The sequence below is a fragment of the Mercurialis annua genome, linkage group LG1-X, assembly GCF_937616625.2.
Source record: "Mercurialis annua linkage group LG1-X, ddMerAnnu1.2, whole genome shotgun sequence".
NCBI lineage: Eukaryota > Viridiplantae > Streptophyta > Magnoliopsida > Malpighiales > Euphorbiaceae > Mercurialis > Mercurialis annua.
Genome location: NC_065570.1, coordinates 46,781,667 through 46,803,397, shown reverse-complemented (window position 1 = coordinate 46,803,397; position 21,731 = coordinate 46,781,667). Strand labels below are relative to the sequence as shown.

Sequence of the window (21,731 nt, the reverse complement as noted above, 5' to 3'; positions counted from 1 at the left end):
TTATAAATAAGTTAAAAATGAGTATCCTTAACAAATTTTTTTTTTTCATCTAAAAACAATCGAAAGAGACTTTTAAATCATAAAAAAATTTGGGTTTTCTAAGTTAATAACGAAGCAGAATTTAAAAATTATTATTAAAAACCCAAAGGAAGAGAGGTGGTTTACTTTGATAATATCTTACGTCGTTCGTTGTTGTTGTTTATTAGGTTCATAATGCAGCGAAATTTTAAAAATTATTTTAATAACCCAAAGCAATATTAATGTAATTAGTGTAACACTCGTTATTTTTCCGCCTTCCTATAAGTTCTTCGATGTGTTTTGGATTGATGTTTGATGGTTTGTTTTCTTAAAACTTTGGTTTGGTTTGTATAACAATTATTTGATGTTTGAGCTTGTTTTGAGTGTGATTCGGGCCGCGTGGATCGACCTTGGGCTTATGGCCCGAAAAATCAATATTTTTGGAAGTAGAGGGTGACCTCGTATATGTGTGAATTATCGAATAAATCGGAGTGGCTCCTCTTTGCTGCGAGTACTCTCAGCTAATAATATCTTGACACATGGCCTATGCTGACCATTAGAAATTACTGGGTGTTACATAAACATATTATCGTTAATATATATGATCTAACTAACAGTTCATTAGAGGAAAATTTATAATATAATTATCTAAAAAAAAACATTAACTAATTTGAAGGAGGAATGGAATGCGGTTACTTACAAATTACAGTGGATTTAGGAAGAGAAAAACTTAATTATGATCCACAAATGGAAGCGAAAAATTCCTAATGGTCCAGATCCTATTCATAATAGGTACATATTATCAAACTTCTTTTGCAACGTTCAACAAAACAAAATTTTAAATACTTTATAAGAATTTAATTATGTTCAAAAAAGTCTAACCAACTTTTCAAATTCGAAACAACGACTAAATATTATTATCAATATGTTGGAGTTTGTTGTTCTCCTCTTATGCCTATCATTAACAAATTTACTATGGGAGTGGTTCCCCTCAAGTATTTAATTCCTCCATTCCACCGTTAGATAAACGCTACTAAATTAAAATATATGCAATAGTGAAAATTTATTTTCATAATTCAAGATGAAAGAAATTTTACAACACATCTTCATCACTGCTAAAATTAAACGCCAAATAGTATACTTGTTGAGACTTATGTATTGTGCCAAAATTCCAATAAATTAAGAAGCAATTTTTTTTCTTTTGGCTTCTCATTTACAGCTGTTTCATATTCATAGCCAAATTTCCTTTTTCTCTTCTTCTTCAATAGCCAATCTTCGGAAGTTATTATCTATAAAGACAGTAGATTTTGATTTCCTTACTTGATCGCTGAGTTTGATTCCCTTGCTTGGCTGAGGGAAACTGTTGAGCCTGTTAATTTTGTGGCATTAAAGATGAAAGCAGTGGAGGCAAAATTGAAGTTTCTAAGCCATTTCTTTACTTAGTCGGCGTGTTGTTTTTTAGTTGCTCAGATTATTCTGATGGCAATAGTGTTGCAAGCAAACAATGATGGGAACTGGAAAGATTACCATGAATTCAGATATGGTGGAATAGTTCTCAAAGTTATGGAGATAATTTGTATATGTTAAGGAAAATTTTATATGTTTTTCAATCTTATTTATTGATTAAAATTTCCACCGTTGGATATATTTTAATGTGGTAGCGTTTATCTACCAATGAAATGGAGGAAAATGAAGGAATTAAGAACTTGAGGGGAGCCACTCATAACTTAAAAACAGTAGTTGGAGGAATTATATAAGTGTTTTTTAATATTTTTATTACAATAGAATATGAGATTCCGGAATCAAACTCACAAGATGTTTGTATTATCAATCATTCATATTTCATGAACATAGTGACTCAAACTCAAAATATATGACGAACCTAAGTTATTTTTTATATGGACGAAGTGAATATTTTATATTAGAGAAGATTGATTGCTATAATTTTTCATTAATAGTATTTATCTGTATTGGTTTTTAATCAATTATAAAACTAGAGTTTCCTATTGAGAGAATTATAAATAAAAATTTCAAAAAAGAAAAAGAAAGCGTTAAGAGGCTTTCGTACTTTCTAACGGTCACTTGCGATGATAATGAGGCGGGAAGCGGAAACTTTTTAATGGAAATTGTGTATTAATATGTTCATAAAAAGGTATAAAGTATAATAAACTTTTTAATGGAAATTGTGTATTAATATGTTTATAAAAATTATATTCAATTTTATTATCTTTTTCACTTTCATTTTTATTATCCATCAATTTCAACAACTCCCTTTTTAAATCCTTTTGTTCCAATTCCAAATTAAGACAAATCCATTCTCAATTATTTTGGGTTTCTATCGTTTTCAAATTTCCAAAAGATCAGCTTTTTGGTGGAGTTTTTGACTTTTGCTTTTCAAAAGCTCCACCAAAGTGTTTGGTGAGAATTTTTTTAAAGTTTTTTGGAGTTTTTTGAACCTCTAACAGCTGTTGTTTGAAAAGTTCTATTTTGAAGTTTTTTGTCAATAGCTGATAAATGTTTCATTATTTAGACAAAATTACCCTTATTAGAATATATCATTTTTTTAATATATTAAATTATTTATATGATTTTTAAATACTCTAATCATTTATAAATTATATAAAATTATTTTATTTATATTAAAACAACTACAATTTAATAATTTTTTGAAACATTTATTATAAATTTATCAAAAAAATATCGAAATAAATTTGAACTAAATATTTCTTTTTATAAAAAAAGATTATTAATATTTTTATTAAATAATATATGAGATAATATATTCATAATTTAATAAATAAATACAAAAATGATGCCCTTTACGATCATTTTATATATAAACATACATCTAATTAAATTTCACCAAACACTTATGGTCTATCAGCTATCAGCTATCAACCAACAGCTAGCAGCTAACAGCCACCAGTTACAAGAAACAACTGAACCAAACAGTCTCATAAAATTTAACAGTGTTTTTCTTTTAAAAAAGGAAATTTTTCACAAAATATCCATTGATTATTCACCAAAATATTGTTTTCTATATTTTCGTATTAACTCTTTATCCCTAACTTGGCGTGATTATATATCACATTCTTGACGATTTCCCTTTAGAGAATCATTAGATGGTGTTCTTTATTTTTAAAAACATCTTTAAATAAATAAAGAGCTTTTAATATTAAAGAGTAAAAGTTAATTTTATTTTATACTTTCTAAATTTAATGATTGTAGTGTTTGTAATTTTAAAATTAATAATTGAGAAAAAAGTGACAAAAAAATAAAATTTATATTGCATTTAAATAGAGATTTGTCTTAGCTGTTTAAATTTGCAAATTCAAATTTTGTTTTATTTTTAAATAAAAAGTTCATTGAAGCATTGTTTTTTATTATATCTTCGTAATAAAAACTTTTAAAACTATAAAGATTCCATAGTAGATGCTCTTAAAGGATAAATTGTAATATCTTTAATTTTGGATGAAATATGGAGATATTCAACACTCAACAGTAATGACAAGTACCTTAAAATATATACTCGTTTAATTTGATTAATCTGTTTTTTATCTTTTCTATATATATTGTAATTTTGTTTCAGCATATTTTTTATTAGTTTAGTAATTGTTTTATTTTGATCTTGTGAAAATAATATATAGTTAGTAAGATTTATTACTTTTTAATATAATTTGTTCATCAATATTGACTTTTAAAAAAGAAGGATAGAATCTACATATTTTTGTTTTGATAATTTGTGATATATATATATATATATATATATATATATATATATATATATATATATATATATATATATATATATATATTTAATTTATCAGAGTTTGTCTCGAGAATAATATTTCAAGATAACGTTTATGCTTTTTTCAGTTGTGTGTTTTGTTTGTTTTTCAAAATTTTAAACATTTAGTCACAAAGTATTAGGTTTTGTATTTATAACAAACTTCTAAAAATAATTAATATTTTCATATATTATAAATATTGCTATAGATATCATGTACATGTGGTTGCATAATATAATGTTTTAATAAGTGATTTAGAATTTGTGGAAATAACACAAAATATAAATATATTTTTAATAGCTTTTTCTATAGTTATTTTGTTAATTTATTTTATTTATTTATTTATTGAAAGAAAATTGATACAATTCATCCAATAATATAAATAAATAAATTAAAATATATTTTACAAATAAAGTAATCTTAGACTTATATTTGATGGCTTATTTTATTTTATTTTGGTTAATATTTGGCTTATTTAATTATGGCATAATTACTGAAATTTTAGACACATATAGAAAAATTATTATGAATTAGTTTCAGTTTAATTTTTTAGTCAGGGTGTTTATTTGATAGTCAAAAAGTCCTATTGAATTTTGGTATCACTCACTCATTCTGATGAGGAGCTAGTATCTCTGCATTATAAATACTCACTTCATTTATTGAAGTTTAGTTAATGACAAAAAGAACATGAAAACTGATATAATCCCATAAAAAAACTAATCATCAATAGAAGAAAAATGAAACTATTCTAGTGCATAATGTGCATTATTTATTAATCCATAAAAAACCCTATTAAATCATGGAACATTAATACCCTCTTCTTCCATTCTTCTTCATGCTTCTTCTTCATCATCTTCACTTTATCCGCAGCTTCTTTCTCTTGTTTGCTCCCAATCCAACAATACTCATCATCATCATCGTCGTCGTCGTCTCCGTCACCGTCAATTTTCTCCTGTTGCTCGGCTACTAACGTCTCTTTTTCCTCGACTTGAAAATAGATCTTAGAGTAGATTCGGTAGTAATGGTACGTATATGCTATAGTGGACACAGAAAAAAGAATAGCCATCAAAGTAGAAACTGCTATAGCCTCTTCGTTTCCTTGTCCTCCACGAAAGAATTCTATAAATAATTTTATGATAATCAATCGTTCCATCAAAATCAATAAAAATACTTCTCTGTTCTCTAATTTTCTTTCAGGTTCCGCGTCCGCCTACAATAATCATACAACCGATATCAAGATCAATCCGAACCAAACTATAGAAATATTAAAATCAGAATTGGTATGTAACATTTTTAATCGTACCATGTCCTTAACAGAAATATATATAAAAATAGTTATAACCAAAATCAAAATAAGTTATTTTGATTAACCCTAGCTATAACTTAATTTCATCAATAATAAGCATTTAAAAAAACAAAATTTGGTGTTAATATTCATAAGGTTTTTTCTAGAGGTACTTTGTTAATTTTACCATAATATTAATTCATCTAACAGTATATTGTAGACAACTCCTGTTCATATTATATAAAGTGAAAAAAAAAACAAGCCAAAGTAACCAATTTGTTTTAAATTCGCAAAATTCTTAACACCAAACGTAATTAAAAATCTGGAAAACTAAAATTTTAACTTGGTCTGGTTGGTTAATTCGAAAATTTTAAATTAAACATTGAACTCAACCAAATTAATTGAATTTTTCAAATTTTCTAAAAGTCTAAAATAAAAAAAAATCAAATTAACAAAAAAAGATTGAATCAAAATAAAATTTTAATTTGATTCAGTACTTAAATTGGTTACATCCAATACTATATATATAAATATTCCTATATATCTACAATACACAAATCCAAAACTACAATTGATTGAAGATTAGCCAGAGAATTAATATCTCATATTTAAAAGACAATTGTTTGTCATGCATAAAACCCTAAACTTATGCAAACTAACAAATCATTCAGCTATATATAGTAATGAATTAAGAAAACAAATACTAATAGAGATCATATAATATAAAAAGAAAACTTACAGAACGGTTGTTAAAGAGCATGGATATAAGAATGGTGGCGTTGGTGGCGAGAACAAAGATGACGAGAATATAAAGACTAAAATAAAGAAAATTAGCAAAAACATAATGTTTATCAAACACAGTCGAAGAAGGTTCAATAGCATATAACATATACAGAAATCGCTCTGCAAATAAAGTCAAGAGAACTCTCTCAACACAGAATAGTTTCTCAATCTTTGTCGTCTTCTTCGCCTCCTTGGTCGCCATTGCTGTTTTCTCCGTCGCCATATTGAGTTGATCACTACGTACTGTAATTAGAGAATCACAATCTACCTTTAAATATGTATGATAGGGTTTTGTTTTTGTGTTTCAGTATAATTGTGACTCTTTTTCTTTTTGAAAACTCATTATGACGCTGTTCAATGCTTCTGAGCGTAGTCTGATTATTAAGGAATCTGTAATTAATGAGTCATTTATAAAAGAATAATTAATGAGTTATTTATAAAAAAAAAAAAAATATTAATGAGTTATTTATGAAAAAAATAAATTTAATTAGAAGGATAATTTTTTTAATTCTTATAAGGTATTTAATTTTAATTATAAAATATGAATCAAGTTCCAAATGGTACTATATACTATATAGTATATTTTATATGGTACTATTTGATCCATTATTGCGTTGCTTATAAGTCAATTAATATTATTATGAATAAATAAATTTTATTAAAAAAATCTCACTTATGATAATATCAAACACATATTTTTAAACTTAAAGGATATTTCTGCCATAGTTTTCAAGAATCTTATAAAATATTTTTTTGGATATTTGTATTAGTTAAAATAATTAAATAATTTATTACTAGTATGGTAGAATACATCATTGATTATTATCAATACCATAAATTATTATTATTAATTAAATAATCATAATAAAATCTTTATGGGTAATTTCTACACGTGTAAAAATTGATTCTTTAGTATCACTGTTAGACTTGTTCCCTAGTACTGTAATTGAAGATATTGATGTTCCTAAGGGTGCTAAGGTGAAAGACCTCTGGAGAAGAGGAAGGTGGCAACTGTTGTAAGTTTTGTTTTTAAAGAGTTATTTCAAAAGGCAAAAGTTCCACCTTGAAAATTTAAAAGACTACATATGAGTTTATAAGTGAAAACCCTTTATGGGCTTATAAGTGTGTTGGAGGGAAGGGAATGGGCTCGCGCCCCCCCCCCCCCCCCTTCCTCTTCGGAGTTGGACTTGGGTGTGGGTGGATGTTGCAAATCAAGTGGACTTAGTCCGAGGCTTGATTAAATTTTTTGTTACCCGAAATTAATTATTTTTTATTTTCATTATAAGCCTTATATGAGAAGGCCATATTTTGACTAAGTAAAAAACAATTTTGGTTAATGCCTAAAAAATCGGAACAAACTTGGACTAAGCATAACTTTTGATCAGCTTTAGCCTCCATTATCTTTACTCTCAGATTTTTAGCAACAAAAAAGATTTTCTATCTGTTATTTAAATTTAAACTTGCTGGATTAGGGTTGATCAATTGATCATATATTAAGTACTGCTTCTCCTGCGCCTACTTAATTACGTAGAAGAGCTATTGTATCTTGGAGTATACTTCGATATACTTTTAGGACAGTGACATCACGCCTCAAGCTTAATAACACTCTATTCATTCGAAATATTATACAACAATCTAAAAGTATATTGCTATGTCTACTGATACGATGAATACGGGTGTTGTTGGTACTGACAAGACGGACGCTCCGCCTACGGTTGCCGTTCCTACTGCTGTCGTTCCGCCGACCTTAATGGGACCGTTCCATACGCCAAACCCTTTCCAGACATCTCAAAGATACAAGTCTTTAACGGTGAAAACTTTCGGCGATGGCAGGAGCGGATCTTCACTGTTCTCGACATGCATGGTGTTGCCTCTGCATTAACTGATGCAAAACCACTTCCTACTGCTGTCAAGAAATCCGAAACATGGCTTTATGCCAATAAGGTTTGTCGACACACAATAATCAGTACATTATCTAATGAACTTTTTGACGTTTATTGTCCGTACAAGGAAGCAAAACAGATATGGGAGTCCATGATCAGCAAGTACACGGCTGAGGATGCTGGCAAACAGAAGTTTGTAATGGGCAACTTTTACAAATGGACGATGGCCGAGGACAAGGATATGATTGCTCAGATTAATGAATACCACAAACTGCTGGAGGGTCTTAAAGGAGAATCGATTACACTCCCTGAGGAATTCGTTACTGGAATTCTGATTGAGAAACTGCCTCAATCATGGAATGACTATAAGCAGAATCTGAAACATAAGCACAAACAGCTTACTTTGCAGGAACTGATCACTCACATCATCATTGAGGAGACGAACCGAAAGGAGATCAAAGCTGCCCGAAATAAGGCTTTAACAGCAAGGGCAAACATGGTGCAAAGCAAGGGGAACTTCAAGAGGTATGATCAAAAACCCCATGTAGTTGTGAATTCCGATTACATGCCCAAGGTTGCTAACTCCACTGCTTTTAAGAAAAAGAGTACCTGTTTTATGTGTGGAAAGCCAGGTCACTTTGCAGCTCAATGAAGAAAAAGAATGAGAAATGGCAATCCTCCTAAGCCAAATGCGAATTTGGTCGAAGGAGATGACATAGTTGCTGCAGTCATTTCTGAAGTGAATCTGGTGGCTGATGCGAGAAACTGGATGGTAGACTCTGGTGCTACCAGGCATATCTGTGCAAGCAGAGATGCTTTTTCCTCCTACAAACCAGTAGGGGATGGAGAAGAACATGTGTTCCTTGGTGATTCCCGAGCAGCCCCTGTTCTTGGAAAAGGAAAGGTTCTTCTCAAGCTCATATCAAGGAAGACATTGGCTTTGAATGGAGTACTTCATGTACCAAATATTAGGGCTAATTTGTTGTCTGTTGCACTAATGGGTAAGGGTGGAGTTAAGGTGTCATTTGTGTCTGACCAGATTGTAATGACAAAAAATAATATCTTTGTGGGAAGGGGTTATTGTAATTAAGATTTGTTTGTTTTGAATGTTGCTGAAATAATAAAAGAGACTGCATCTCCTTCTGCTTATTTGATTGACTCTATTGATTTATGGAATGCTAGATTAGGACATGTGAATGCTAGCTATATAAAGAAAATGCAATTAATTGGAATAATTTCTGGCATTAATAAAACAAATTTGGATAAATGTCAAATATGTGCTGAAGCTAAATCAACAAAGAAAACCTGTCATTCTATTGTTAGAGAATCTGAACTACTTAGTTTAATTCACACTGATTTAGGAGACCTAAAACAGACTATGACTAGAGGTGGTAAAAAATATTATGTGACCTTTATTGATGATTGTTCTAGGTATGCTAGAGTTTATTTGCTAAGAAATAAAGATGAAGCATTTGATATGTTTTTAATTTATAAGGCTGAAGTTGAAAACTAACTTAATAAAAAGATAAAAAGAATTAGATCAGACAGAGGAGGTGAATACATAGCATTTAATGACTACTGTGAAAAAGAAGGAATAATACATGAAGTAACCCCTCCATATTCCCCTGAATCTAATGGTGTAGCAGAAAGGAAAAATAGAACCCTAAAAGAAATTATGAATGCACTATTAGTTAGTTCTTCTGCTAGTGATAACTTGTGGGGTGAAGCAATATTAACTGCCTGTCATTTATAGAATAGAATACCCTACAAAAAAACTGGTAAAACACCTTATGAACTGTGGAAAGGTTATAGACCTAACCTGAAATATTTAAAAGTGTGGGGGTGTCTAGCTAAAGTAATGTTGCATGACCCTAAGAAAAGAAAAATAGGTTCTAAGACCTCTGATTGTATGTTTATTGGGTATGCTGAACATAGTGCTGCATATAGGTTCCTTGTTTTGAAAAGTGATGTACTTGATTGCAACACTATTGTTGAAACTAAAAATGCTGAATTTTTTTAGAATGTGTATCCACTAAAGATGAGTCAATTTCTCATATGCCCACTGTTAATGAAAATGAAACTGAAAATATAACAGTGAACTCTACTGAGGAGTTGAGAAGGAGCAAACGACAAAGAATTGAAAATTCTTTTGGAAATGATTTTTATACCTATTTGGTTGATAATGACCCTCTAACTTTTAATGAAGCTGTTACTTCTTCTGAGTCTGTTTTTTGGAAAGAAGCTATTATAACTGAAATTGATTCAATTAATCAAAATAATAGTTAGGTTTTAGTTGATTTGCCTCCTGGCGCAAAACCCATTGGCTGTAAATGGATTTTTAAAAGAAAAATGAATCCTGATTGTTCAATTGAAAAATATAAAGCTAGATTGGTTGCGAAAGGCTTTTCTCAAAAACCAAACATTGATTATTTTGACACTTTTGCCCCTGTAACTAGAATTGCTTCAATTAGAGTTTTAATTGTCTTAGCTTCAATTCATAAACTTTTTATTCATCAAATGGATGTTAAAACTGCGTTTTTAAATGGCGAGTTAGAAGAAGAAATTTATATGACTCAACCCGAGGGTTGTGTTGTTTCAAAACAAAAGAATAAAGTTTGTAAACTTTTAAAATCATTATATAGTTTGAAACAAGCTCCTAAACAATGACATGAGAAATTTGACCAAGTTGTGATTAGTGATGGGTTTTCCTCTATTGATGTCGATAAATGTGTTTATACTAAAGTGACTGAAAGTGAGTCTGTCATCATTTGTTTGTATGTGGATGATATGCTTATCTTTGGTACATGCCTTGGTATAATACATGAGACAGTCTTTTCTTGCTTCTCAATTTGATATGAAAGATACGGGTGAAGCAAATGTGATTTTGTGTGTTAAAATTATAAGGAATGGTGATAGTATTATGCTATCACAAGGGCATTATGTTGAGAAACTTCTTAAAAAGTTTGGACATTTTGATGTCACACCAGTGAGTACTCCTTATGATGCTAATTTTGATGTCACACCAGTGAGTACTCCTTATGATGCTAACACTCAATTGATGAAGAATAGAGGAGATCCTGTGGCTCAAACTGAGTATGCTCAGGTTATTGGGAGTCTGATGCATCTGATGAATTTCTCTCGACTTGACATAGCTTATGTTGTGTGTAGATTGAGTAGATATACTCATAATCCTAACCGTGATCATTGGAATGGCATTGTCAGACTAATGAAATATTTGAGAGGAACCATGAATTATGGTATCCTATACAGTGGATTTCCCGCTGTACTAGAAGGGTACACTGATGCTAACTGGATCTCTGATTCAAATGAGACAAAATCCACTAGTGGTTATGTGTTTACACTTGGAGGAGGTGCGATTGCTTGGAGATCATCTAAGCAAACGTTAATTGCCAAATCTACTATGGAGTCCGAGTTTATAGCTCTGGAATTAGCTGGCAATGAGGTTGAGTGGTTGAAAAACTTCTTAGTCAGTATTCCTTTGGGAATAAAACCAACTCCTTCAGTGTCTATGCATTGTGATTGCCAAGCGGCAATAGCCATTGCTAAGAATAAGGCTTACAATGGAAAGAATAGACATTTACGTCTAAGACATGATGTGGTAAAGCAATTGCAAAAGGATGGAATTAAGTCCATTGACTATGTGAAGTCAAAGCTGAATTTGGCCGATCCTCTGACTAAACCTTCGGGAAGGAAAATGATCCTTGCAACATCGAGGGGAATGGGACTTGTGCCAATTTGAGTATTAATCGTGATGGTAACCCAACCTCTGTGATTGGAGATCCCATGAATTTGGTTCATACGGGTAATAACAAGTCATGTGTTAGTCCTGCTAGTACTAAATTTTGATTTAGTTCATTCCTATGGTGTGTGTTGTACTAGAAGCAACTATTGTGAGGTTGAGTTTGTAACTCTTAATGATTTCATAGTCCTTAAGGATAGTTTATATTTAGTTGCTATATAAACTTGATGAAATCACCTATATGAGTGTGGAGTGGGGCCGCTCCTATATGACTTGTGGCTAAGTCGTTAGAGCACTCATGAATAAACAGGTACGCGCACGGCCTAAATGCGCACAACCGCGTTGAGTAGCAGTTTGTGAAAATATAATGTGATTGTTGAGAACTATAACTTGCAAATGATATTCTTGGTTCATAGAAGTTTAAAACTTTACCAGGCTTACCGTGAGTTATAACTCTCTTTTTTCAGGTTTTGGTTCATAGTTCAAAAGACACCGAAACTGATGCATTTATATAGAGAATCTAGTCCAGCAAGCATTTTGAAATAAGTGGGGGATTGTTGTAAGTTTTGTTTTTAAAGAGTTATTTCAAAAGGCAAAAGTCCCACATTAGAAGTTTAAAAGACTACACATGAGTTTATAAGTGAAAACCCTTTATGGGCTTATAAGTGTGTTGGAGGGAAGGGAATGGGCTCGCCCCCCCCCCCCCCCTCGGAGTTGGACTTGGGTGTGGGTGGATGTTGCAAATCAAGTGGGTTTAGTCCGAAGCTTGATTAAATTTTTTGTTACCCGAAATTAATTATTTTTTGTTTTCATTATTTAAGTCTTATATGAGAAGGCCATATTTTGACGAAGTAAAAAACAGTTTTGGTTAATGCCTAAAAAATCGGAACAAACTTGGACTAAACATTTAAACACGTTTAATTAACTTCTGATTAGCTTAGCCTCCATTATCTCTCAAATTTTTAGCAACTAAAAAGATTTTCTATCTGTTATTTAAATTTAAACTTGCTAGATTAGGGTTGATCAATTGATCATATATTAAGTACTGCTTCTCCTGCGCCTACTTAATTACGTAGAAGAGTTGTTGTATCCTGGAGTATACTTCGATATACTTTTAGGACAGTGACATCACGCCTCAAGCTTAATAACACTCTGTTCATTCGAAATATTATACAACAGCAACTTCCAGATCCTATGAATAGTGTGACAGCTGAAGCTTGGGAGAAAGTAATGAACTTTATAGTTAGACCAAGTGAAGATACTGTTGTGTGGAAGCATAACAGTAATGGATGTTTTTCCATTCAATTTGCATGGAATTATTTCAGGCCTGTAAACCCTAAAGTCTCCGAATGGAAGCTGATATGGAGTCCACATTTCATGCCTAAACACAGATTTATTACTTGGCTGGCATTCAAGAAGAAATTAAGAACAAAAGATAAACTGAAGATGTGGGGATGCGTGAATGATGATTTGTGTGTGTTGTGCAGAAATGACACTGAAACCATAAAACATTTGTTTTTCAATTGTCGGATTGCTTTCATTATTTTGGAGAAAGGTCTCAACTCTCAATGCTTGCCTCATAAATAGGGATGTGCTGACTTGGAGGAGGGAATGTTCTTGGTAATGTAACAGAGCATGCAGTGGCAAAGGTTAGGAGAGTTGCATTTGTTAGTACAATTTACTACATCTGGAAGTGGAGGAATAGGTGTATTTTTTAGAATGAAAATGTGAATATGGCTTTGATTGTGAGCTGGATAAGAAGAGATATGTTGCTGAAGATGGTGAGCAGAAGAGATAGCTCGAGCAAGTTTCTAAGGATTTATCAAAACTGTCGTTATAACTTGTATAGATAGTTAATATAGTTGTTACTTGCTAATATAACATTAGATAGTTTTGTTTTGGTGCTGCTGCTGCTGTTGTGCAATCTTTAGCAGCTTGATTTTGGTTTGTAATTAGGCGTTTGGGCCATTTCTAATTCCATTCGCTATTTTACAAGAAGAAAAAAATTCATTTAATGCTTTCTTTTAAAATTTATGAATTAAAGGTTTATGAAATTTGTTCTTGAATCCATTGCAAAATTTCTTTCAATTTGGAAAAAAAATAGTCGAATCATTAACGAGTGATGAACACGCAATATGAAGATTCGAATATAAAAACTTGATTTGATGTAGGCGTGTAAATAGGCAAATCGATCTACCCTTAGGGTTTGGGTAGGCTTTGTAGAATGATTATGAATTGATCGATAGTATTTCTGATGTGGTAGTTACATATATATAGATTACAAGAGAAGAGTTGTGATATATACAAAACTCTATGAAGCTATCTATAAGCTAACTATAAGCAGATGAGTATTAGCAAACTACATTATCTAATCTATAACCTTATCACCCTCCCGCAAGTTGAGCTCGGGGAGACACGACGGTCAACTTGTCACGAAGAAATGCAAAATGCGTACTAGATAACGGCTTGGTAAGAGCATCGGCAATTTGCTCATGAGTTGATAAATATTTGACAGTGAGCTGCTTGTTCGAGACCTGTTCCCGTACATAATGAAAATCAATTTCGAGGTGTTTCGACCGAGAGTGAAAAATAGGTGTGGTAGTGAGATAGGTGGCGCTGAGGTTATCGCACCATAGTGTAGGACTGTTTTGAGAAGAAATACCCAATTCTTTTAGCAGCGAGAGTAACCATTGAAGTTCAGAAACTGTGGTAGACATTGCCCGATACTCAGCTTCAGTCGATGATTTTGCCACAACCTTCTGTTTTCGCGAACCCCAGCTGATTAGATTTTGACCAAAGAAAATACAGAAGCCTGTTGTGGAACGACGGTCATCAGTGGAACCAGCCCAGTCGCTGTCGCTGTATGCAGAAATAATGGAAGAGCTTGCTGTAATGAGAATACCGTGACTTAGTGTGTGTTGTAAGTAACGGAGTATCCGTTTGACAGCAGACCAATGCTCTAATTCTGGACTGTGCATAAATTGTGACACCTTATTCACACTATAAGAGATGTCTGGTCTGGTTAAGGAGAGATATTGCAGTCCACCAACAATGCTGCGATAGAGCGAAGGATCAGAGAATACGCCACCACCTGATTTGGACAATGTCTGCTTTGGGTTTGCAGGAGAGGAAATGCCCTTAGCTGAATCCATTTTTGATCGAAGAAGAAGATCCTTAATGTATTTTCGCTGAGTTAAATGTAGCCCTTGTGATGTCCAGTCAGCTTCAACACCAAGAAAATAGTGAAGGCTGCCAAGATCCTTAATCGCAAAATCAGTTTGCAATGAGGAGATAATAGACTGAATGTAGGCATTATCATTGCCCGTGATAATGATATCGTCGACATATATGAGAAAGAATATTTGCACCTTGTTGTGGGACAAGTAGTAAAGAGAGCAATCAGTTTTAGAGGACTGAAAACCGAGTTTGATCAAGGCTGCAGAAAGCTTCTTGAACCATTGCCGTGGGGCTTGCTTGAGACCATAAAGTGATTTGCGGAGTTTGCAGACGTAATGTGGGCAATCTGGATGTATAAATCCCTGAGGTTGATTCATGAAAACGTCTTCATCAAGTGAGCCATGAAGAAAAGCATTCGATACATCAAGTTGCTTGACCAGCCATTTATTTGTTACTGCTAAAGATAGCACTAAGCGGACTGTGGCTGGACGAATAACCGGACTATAAGTCTCATGAAAATCAATGCCAGGACGTTGGTGAAATCCTTTAGCAACCAATCGTGCTTTATACCGTGCAACTGATCCGTCCGGATTCTTTTTGATTCGGAAAATCCATTTGTTCCCAATAACATTTTGATGATTGTGAGGTGGGACAAGATCCCAAGTATGATTGTGTAGTAAGGCCTTGATCTCATCAGACATGGCAGCTCTCCATGAAGATGATTTGGATGCTTGAGTGTAGCTAGTTGGCTCATCGTCTTCGATAGTGGATTGAGCCTGAAACTGTCGTGGTTTGAGGTGACCAGACTTAGACCGAGTATTGTAACCGTGAACATGGGGAATAGAAGCTGAATTGGATGGCTTAGGTGGCTGATTTATGGATAAATCAACTGCTAAAGGTAATGGTGTAGTAGTAGATGGTGATGATTGAGGTGAAGGTGAAGGTTGTATTGCTGTGAGGGGCAGATTTGTTGAAATTGTGGGAGGTGATATTGTGGTAGGGATTTGAGACATTGGTTCATCGATGGTTGTGTTCGGCATTGTGGTGAAGGAAGGAAGTAAAACAGTGGCCGGTGGAGAGTAGCTTGGTTGGTGGTGCAACACATCATTTTGTTTAAACGGAAATTCATTTTCTGCAAACACAACATGTCGAGACGTGAGTATTTTTTGAGAAGACAAATCAAGACAAAGATACCCTTTATGTAACTTGCTATAACCAAGAAATGCACAAGAATGAGAACGAGAAGAAAATTTATTATGTGCATATGGACGGAGCCAAGGATAACACAAACAACCAAAAACACGAAGATTGGTATAAGCAGGATTATTGTTAAACAACACAAGATATGGAGATTTATTACCTAAAACAGAGGTAGGAAGACGATTTATGACATATATAGCAGCATCGAAAGCAAAAGTCCAAAATTTGGATGGAACATGAGAATGATTAAGTAATGACAAACCCGTTTCGACAATGTGTCTGTGTTTGCGTTCAGCGGAACCATTTTGTTCAGGAGTTTTGGGACAAGCACTCCGTTGAGAGATACCATTTTCCGATAAATATGATTTAAGAGCCACAAATTCACCACCTAAATCTGAATGAAATACTTTTATTTGGCGATTGAAATATTTTTCAACCACATGGCGAAATTTGATAAATGTGCTCAATACATCAGACTTGTTTCGTAAAAAATAAAGCCAACAGTATTTGCTAAATTGATCATGAAAAATGACATAATATCGATAACCATCAATAGAAGGAACCGGAGACGGTCCCCATACATCAGAATTTATCAAATCTAAAGGTCCATCACACTGAGAATCAGAATCTGAAAAAGGTAATTTGTGACTTTTGCTAATACAGCATGCATGACACAAATTAAACAACTTATTATCAACGGAAATATCACAATTTGCTAAAACTTGATTGACTGTGCGAATATTGGCATGACCCAAACGAGCATGCCAGGTAGAAAGAGAGCATTTCAGGGCTGCTTTGACTTGTTTGTTGTGACTCGGCTGAAGAGAGATGGAGTATAGTCCGCTATCATTCGGGCCTGAAAGAATAACCTGTTTCGTGCGGATATCCTTGATTGCAAAATAAGATGGGAAAAATTCAATCGAAACATTGTTAGCATTAGTGAAAGAAGAAATGGATAATAAGTTATCACATGCTTGTGGAACACGAAGAATATCACGTAAATAAAACGTAGAATTATTTGAAGTAAAGGAAGTAGTGCTAGAGTGAGTAATGGGAAGAGTTTTACCATCACCGATTTTGATACCATCCGGACCAGAGTATTCTGTAGGAGCAGACATATTGTTAATATCAGAAGTAATATGATGTGTTGCACCGGAGTCTAGAATCCATGATTGTGGATGAATGTTGGTTGCGGTGGCTAAATTAGACACTGGTTGGTGATGGTTTGATCGCTGTTCACGGCGTTGTCTCGGTGAAGAACATGTATTGGCGTAGTGGCCATTGCCATTGCAATTAAAGCAGGTGACACTCATTAAATCAGGATGTGGAGAAGAATTTGGAGAGGCTGATTGTATTGGCTGAGCAGTATAATTCCAGTTTGCAGACTGGTTGACAGAGGAGCCACGATAATTGTTGGGGGAAGAGTACCTTCCTCTGCCCCGGTATCTTGAACTCCGACCACGATAAGGAGGGACGTATCGACCACCAGGCTGGTGGTGAGCAGCAAAAGCGGAGCTCGATGGATTTTGGGAAGACATAGCAGCAGAGAAAACTGAGGCAGCAGGAACATTATTTTGTCTGGCAGATTCATTTGTTAAACTTGTCTCCTCGCTCAACAACAAACCATACAAGTCGTCAAATCCAACCGTATCAAGACGGTTTTCTAAAGAACGAAGAAAGGGACGATAAGAAAAATCAAGTCCGTTTGTGATTACCTGAACGAGATCATCCTCAAGGATAGGATTTCCAAGTGCAAGTAGTTGATCAAAGATTGATTTTGCACGTTGAACATAAACAGCAATGGATTCAGCTGGCTCCTTTTGGATCCGATAAAAACCAGATTTTAAGGTGCGAATCTGAGCTTTGGAGCCAGACGAGTAAGCAGAAGACAGTTTGTTCCAGGCTTCACGGGCGCAGGTGACATTGACGATTTGAGATAAGAAGTTTTCTGATACAGATCCAATGATCCAGGTAAGAACTAACTGATCATGTCTATACCAATTGTGATATATGGGATTAGGCTGTTCATCGGCAAGAAACGGTGCCAGAGGCGCAGTGCCATCGATGTGGCAAGATAGGTCGTAAGACCGAAGTAGAGGCATAAGCTGAGCTTGCCAAAGAAGATAATTTGTTGTATTCAATTTGATGGGCAATTGAGCTGTAAAATTGGCATTAGGAAGATTCATAATTGATGAGGCAGAAACAATAGCTTGGTTTGACATTTTGGTGTTTAAACCCTAGATGGCTTTGATACCATGTAGAATGATTATGAATTGATCGATAGTATTTCTGATGTGGTAGTTACATATATATAGATTACAAGAGAAGAGTTGTGATATATACAAAACTCTATGAAGCTATCTATAAGCTAACTATAAGCAGATGAGTATTAGCAAACTACATTATCTAATCTATAACCTTATCAGGCTTCAGCCTGGACTGCCACTAAAAATTTGGAGTTTAGATTAGAGGTGGTTCGTTGAAGTACGAGTAACAAGAGACTGTTGTGGCGGTGCTGCAAAACGCAGCAGATATGCGTTTCAGCCCTAGCTGAAAGGAAGAAGACCATCTAAAAAGTTCATATTTAACCTTTCTTTTAAGTTTGAAGGTCCAATAGTTTGGCCATTCATTAACAAAAGCCCACTTTCTGTCAATACAATTCAACTTGCAAACTGTTCTTTTATTTGAGCCATATCTTTTCAAATACAGTTTAATTATTTATCAAATCAATTCCTTCATATTTTCTCAATTATTATTATTAATTAAATTTAACTAGATAGTACAATTATTTTTCACATTCTTTGAATTAACTTCATAAATTATTTCTGAATTTATTATCCAATTTCCAGATTCTTTATTTTGAACATCTAAATTTTTTCTTTTAAAATTAAATTAAAATCTACAATTAAATATTAGTAATTCTAATTATTTTCTAATTTTTTGTGAGAATCAAAGAACCTTCAATTTTAAGCAAACTTGTTTATATGTTTTGTGTATATGCATATAAAATTAATTATTATATCCACATAATAATCATATTAGATTTATATTTTTAGGTTATTTTAATTAATTAAGTCATAAAAATATTAAAATTAATTAGACTATAATGAGTAAGTATTTTTAAAAACTATTATTATTTTAGTGATAATTAATTTTAGTTAATGTATAATTGATTATGTTTTTTTTGATAGTTAATAAAAAATTATTATATAGATTTGTTAGTGAACTTTTTAAATAAATAAACTAATGAAAATAAACAATTCAAATTGTGGATAATGTTTTTATTATGACATCGAAAAAAATAAACTATTGTAATAAAGAAGACAAGTCATTTATTTATTTTTATTGATATATATTTTATATAAATAATATTTATATATATATATATATATATATATATATATTATTTACGTGTTATTTAGCCCAGGCTGAAAAAAGCTTTTGGATCCGACACTGAGCGTGTAGTTGAATTCTCGACGGGTGATGAATATGAAGTATGAAAATTAGAATATAAATGAGTGAATATACAATGCCGGTCATCTATAAAATAATCATGCCCATATAGTGGCACTTTATCTCTTTGATTCCCTTCTATATCCATAAAAACAGTGACTAAAATTGACTAATCTATCATTACTTTCACCTTTGAGCAATAAGCTATATATAAAGGGGTTTAAACTCAAAAGTTTGTGCTAATTTCATATGATTCATGTGGCAGCATATGATTCGCTGAAAAAGAGTGAAAAACCGTTATGCATAACCAACTTGGTTCCCCCAAACCTTTTATATAACGAACTCAAAGAAAAAAAAAATTCAGTTTACTTACTCCTACAGAAAAATCAAGAAACCCCTTCAATCTCTCTCATTATCTTTTCTTTCTTTTCAAGGAAACAGAATCAAAATGAATACTGATCGCAAGAAATTGTTAGCAAAGGAAATTCAGTCTGATGTTGAAGTAAGTGATTCTTTAAACTTCAGTTCTGTTTTATAATGTTGTTTAATTAGTTCAGAAATCTTTATTCTTTAAACCTGTGATTCATGGAATTTAAAGAATTTTTTCTACTCTAATTAATCTTGAAGGTCTGTTTAATTTATTAGATAAATAATCTTGAATATCTGTTTAGTGTTTTGTATCTTGAAAGACAAAGTCATATGCATGTAGAATTATGTTTGGTTGGTAGGAAAACAGAGAAAAGGATTAATTTTATTTTTCTTTTCATCGTCAAAACTATCAAGATTTCAGTTTTGTATCTCTGGTTAGGTTTCTTGGGTTTATATTTTTTGTTGAAGAACCAGAAAATGTATTAGACACACAGTAATTAGTTTCTGTTTGGATGCTGAGAAATGAATGGAAAGTTTCAAGATTCGTGATTCTTTTTATGTTTGATGATATAATTTACTCAATAATTGGTTCTTAATTATAATTTATGCATGCCCTCTTCAGAAATCAACTATAGAGGAACTTGTTGACAAGAATAATGATATGGGAGAAGGAGCAGCAGAGGCACAAGATAATTGTAACGGTGACGGTAATGCCGACGGTAACGGTGACGGTAATGCCGACGGTAACGGTAACGGTAACGGTGGTGCTGGTGATGACGGAGAATTGAGTGATAATTTGGGTAGTGCTGGAGAATTGAGTGAAGGAGAGGATGAAGAAGAACCAGCAGAAGCACAAGGTGACGGTAACGGTAACGGTGCTGAAGAAGGTTTGGGTGTGCAAACAATGAATGTGTCGGTTAACGTAAAGCTGAGGGCAACACTAACGGTGACGATAACAGTAGCAGTAACGGCGGTGGTGATGATAATTTGGATGTGCATCAGTACGTTTACGATTCATTTCCACATGCATAGATGAACCGTAGTTTAGCTTGAGTTGTGTTTGTATAGTTACAGTTAGACTATATGCTATGAAATGTTACGTTTATCAAATTTGCTTTATAGTCTAGGCTAAATAACATGTGAATAATTGATATATAGATATTATTTTAAGACACTATGTTATGACTGCATTTTATATTTTTTTTATATTATTGTGAAATAAATTATGCATTTATTTATAAAATGAAATAAAATAATAATATTATAAAAGAAATTATTTGTTGTAATTTTATCAATCTCATCATTTTTATGACCAAATTAAACTAAAAATGGAAATCTAATATAATTATTGCATAGATATAAAAATTCAATTCATATGTACAAATAAAAAAAAACAATTAACTCCATTTGAGATGTTTTGATATAAAAATGAAAAATATTTTAAATTACTAAAATCAGTAATTTTTAATTGAAAGTTTTAATTTGATTTTGAGAGATAAAAAGTTAAAGATATTAAATTTAAAAGTTTTGGAAAAATAGGTCATAGAATTGAGAAAGAATTTAGATTAAAAATACTTAAAGTATCTCTAGTAATTTTTTTAAAATTGACAAACTCTTTAATTTAAAGATTTTTGTCAATAATTCAAAGTCTAATGGAGAGCCATTTTCACTCTCTACTTCGTTTTTAAAAAGATAAAATTTTAAATTTTAAAATAAGTTAATTATTTTTTATTTGAAATGTATTATTTTGAATTTTTTTTAATTTAAAAAATTAATATTATTAATATATTTCATTTTTTATTTTTTAATATTTTTATAAAAATAAAAATAAAATAAAGAGTAAATATTAAAAAGTCTATTGGAGTAAATCCAAATATATTACTCTTTATATTAAAGATGCTCTTTATTTTAATAATTATGCTCTTTAATTGGAGATGTTATTACAATTTTAAATTAAATTTTATTGGTAAGTGATAATTAAAAAAAATAGAAAATTAATTTGAACATTTAACCTC

At 32.2% G+C, this 21,731-nt stretch overlaps 2 protein-coding genes across 2 annotated transcripts; one reads left to right on the top strand and one right to left on the bottom strand.

The window, feature by feature from the left end:
- Positions 1–4,501: 4,501 nt before the first annotated feature.
- LOC126665377 (uncharacterized) lies at positions 4,502–6,236 on the bottom strand. The gene is made up of 2 exons (XM_050358157.2): positions 5,831–6,236; positions 4,502–5,016 (listed from the first exon to the last, which is right to left on the bottom strand). The coding sequence occupies exons 1-2, from the start codon at positions 6,095–6,097 to the stop codon at positions 4,579–4,581; spliced, it is 705 nt and encodes a 234-aa protein (XP_050214114.1). The 5' UTR covers positions 6,098–6,236; the 3' UTR covers positions 4,502–4,578.
- Positions 6,237–19,727: 13,491 nt separating this feature from the next.
- Positions 19,728–20,853, top strand: LOC126665738 (uncharacterized). The gene is made up of 2 exons (XM_050358631.2): positions 19,728–19,849; positions 20,339–20,853. Exons 1-2 carry the CDS (start codon positions 19,796–19,798, stop codon positions 20,750–20,752), a joined length of 468 nt encoding a protein of 155 aa, XP_050214588.1. The 5' UTR covers positions 19,728–19,795; the 3' UTR covers positions 20,753–20,853.
- Positions 20,854–21,731: the final 878 nt, after the last annotated feature.

Coding starts and splice junctions, on each gene's coding strand:
- LOC126665377 (XM_050358157.2), bottom strand. CDS start 6,097: ATGGCGACGGAGAAAACAGCAATGGCGACCAAGGAGGCGAAGAAGACG. Junction 5,017..5,830: donor TGCTCTTTAACAACCGTTCT/GTAAGTTTTCTT, acceptor TGATTATTGTAG/GCGGACGCGGAACCTGAAAG.
- LOC126665738 (XM_050358631.2), top strand. CDS start 19,796: ATGAATACTGATCGCAAGAAATTGTTAGCAAAGGAAATTCAGTCTGAT. Junction 19,850..20,338: donor AAATTCAGTCTGATGTTGAA/GTAAGTGATTCT, acceptor TGCCCTCTTCAG/AAATCAACTATAGAGGAACT.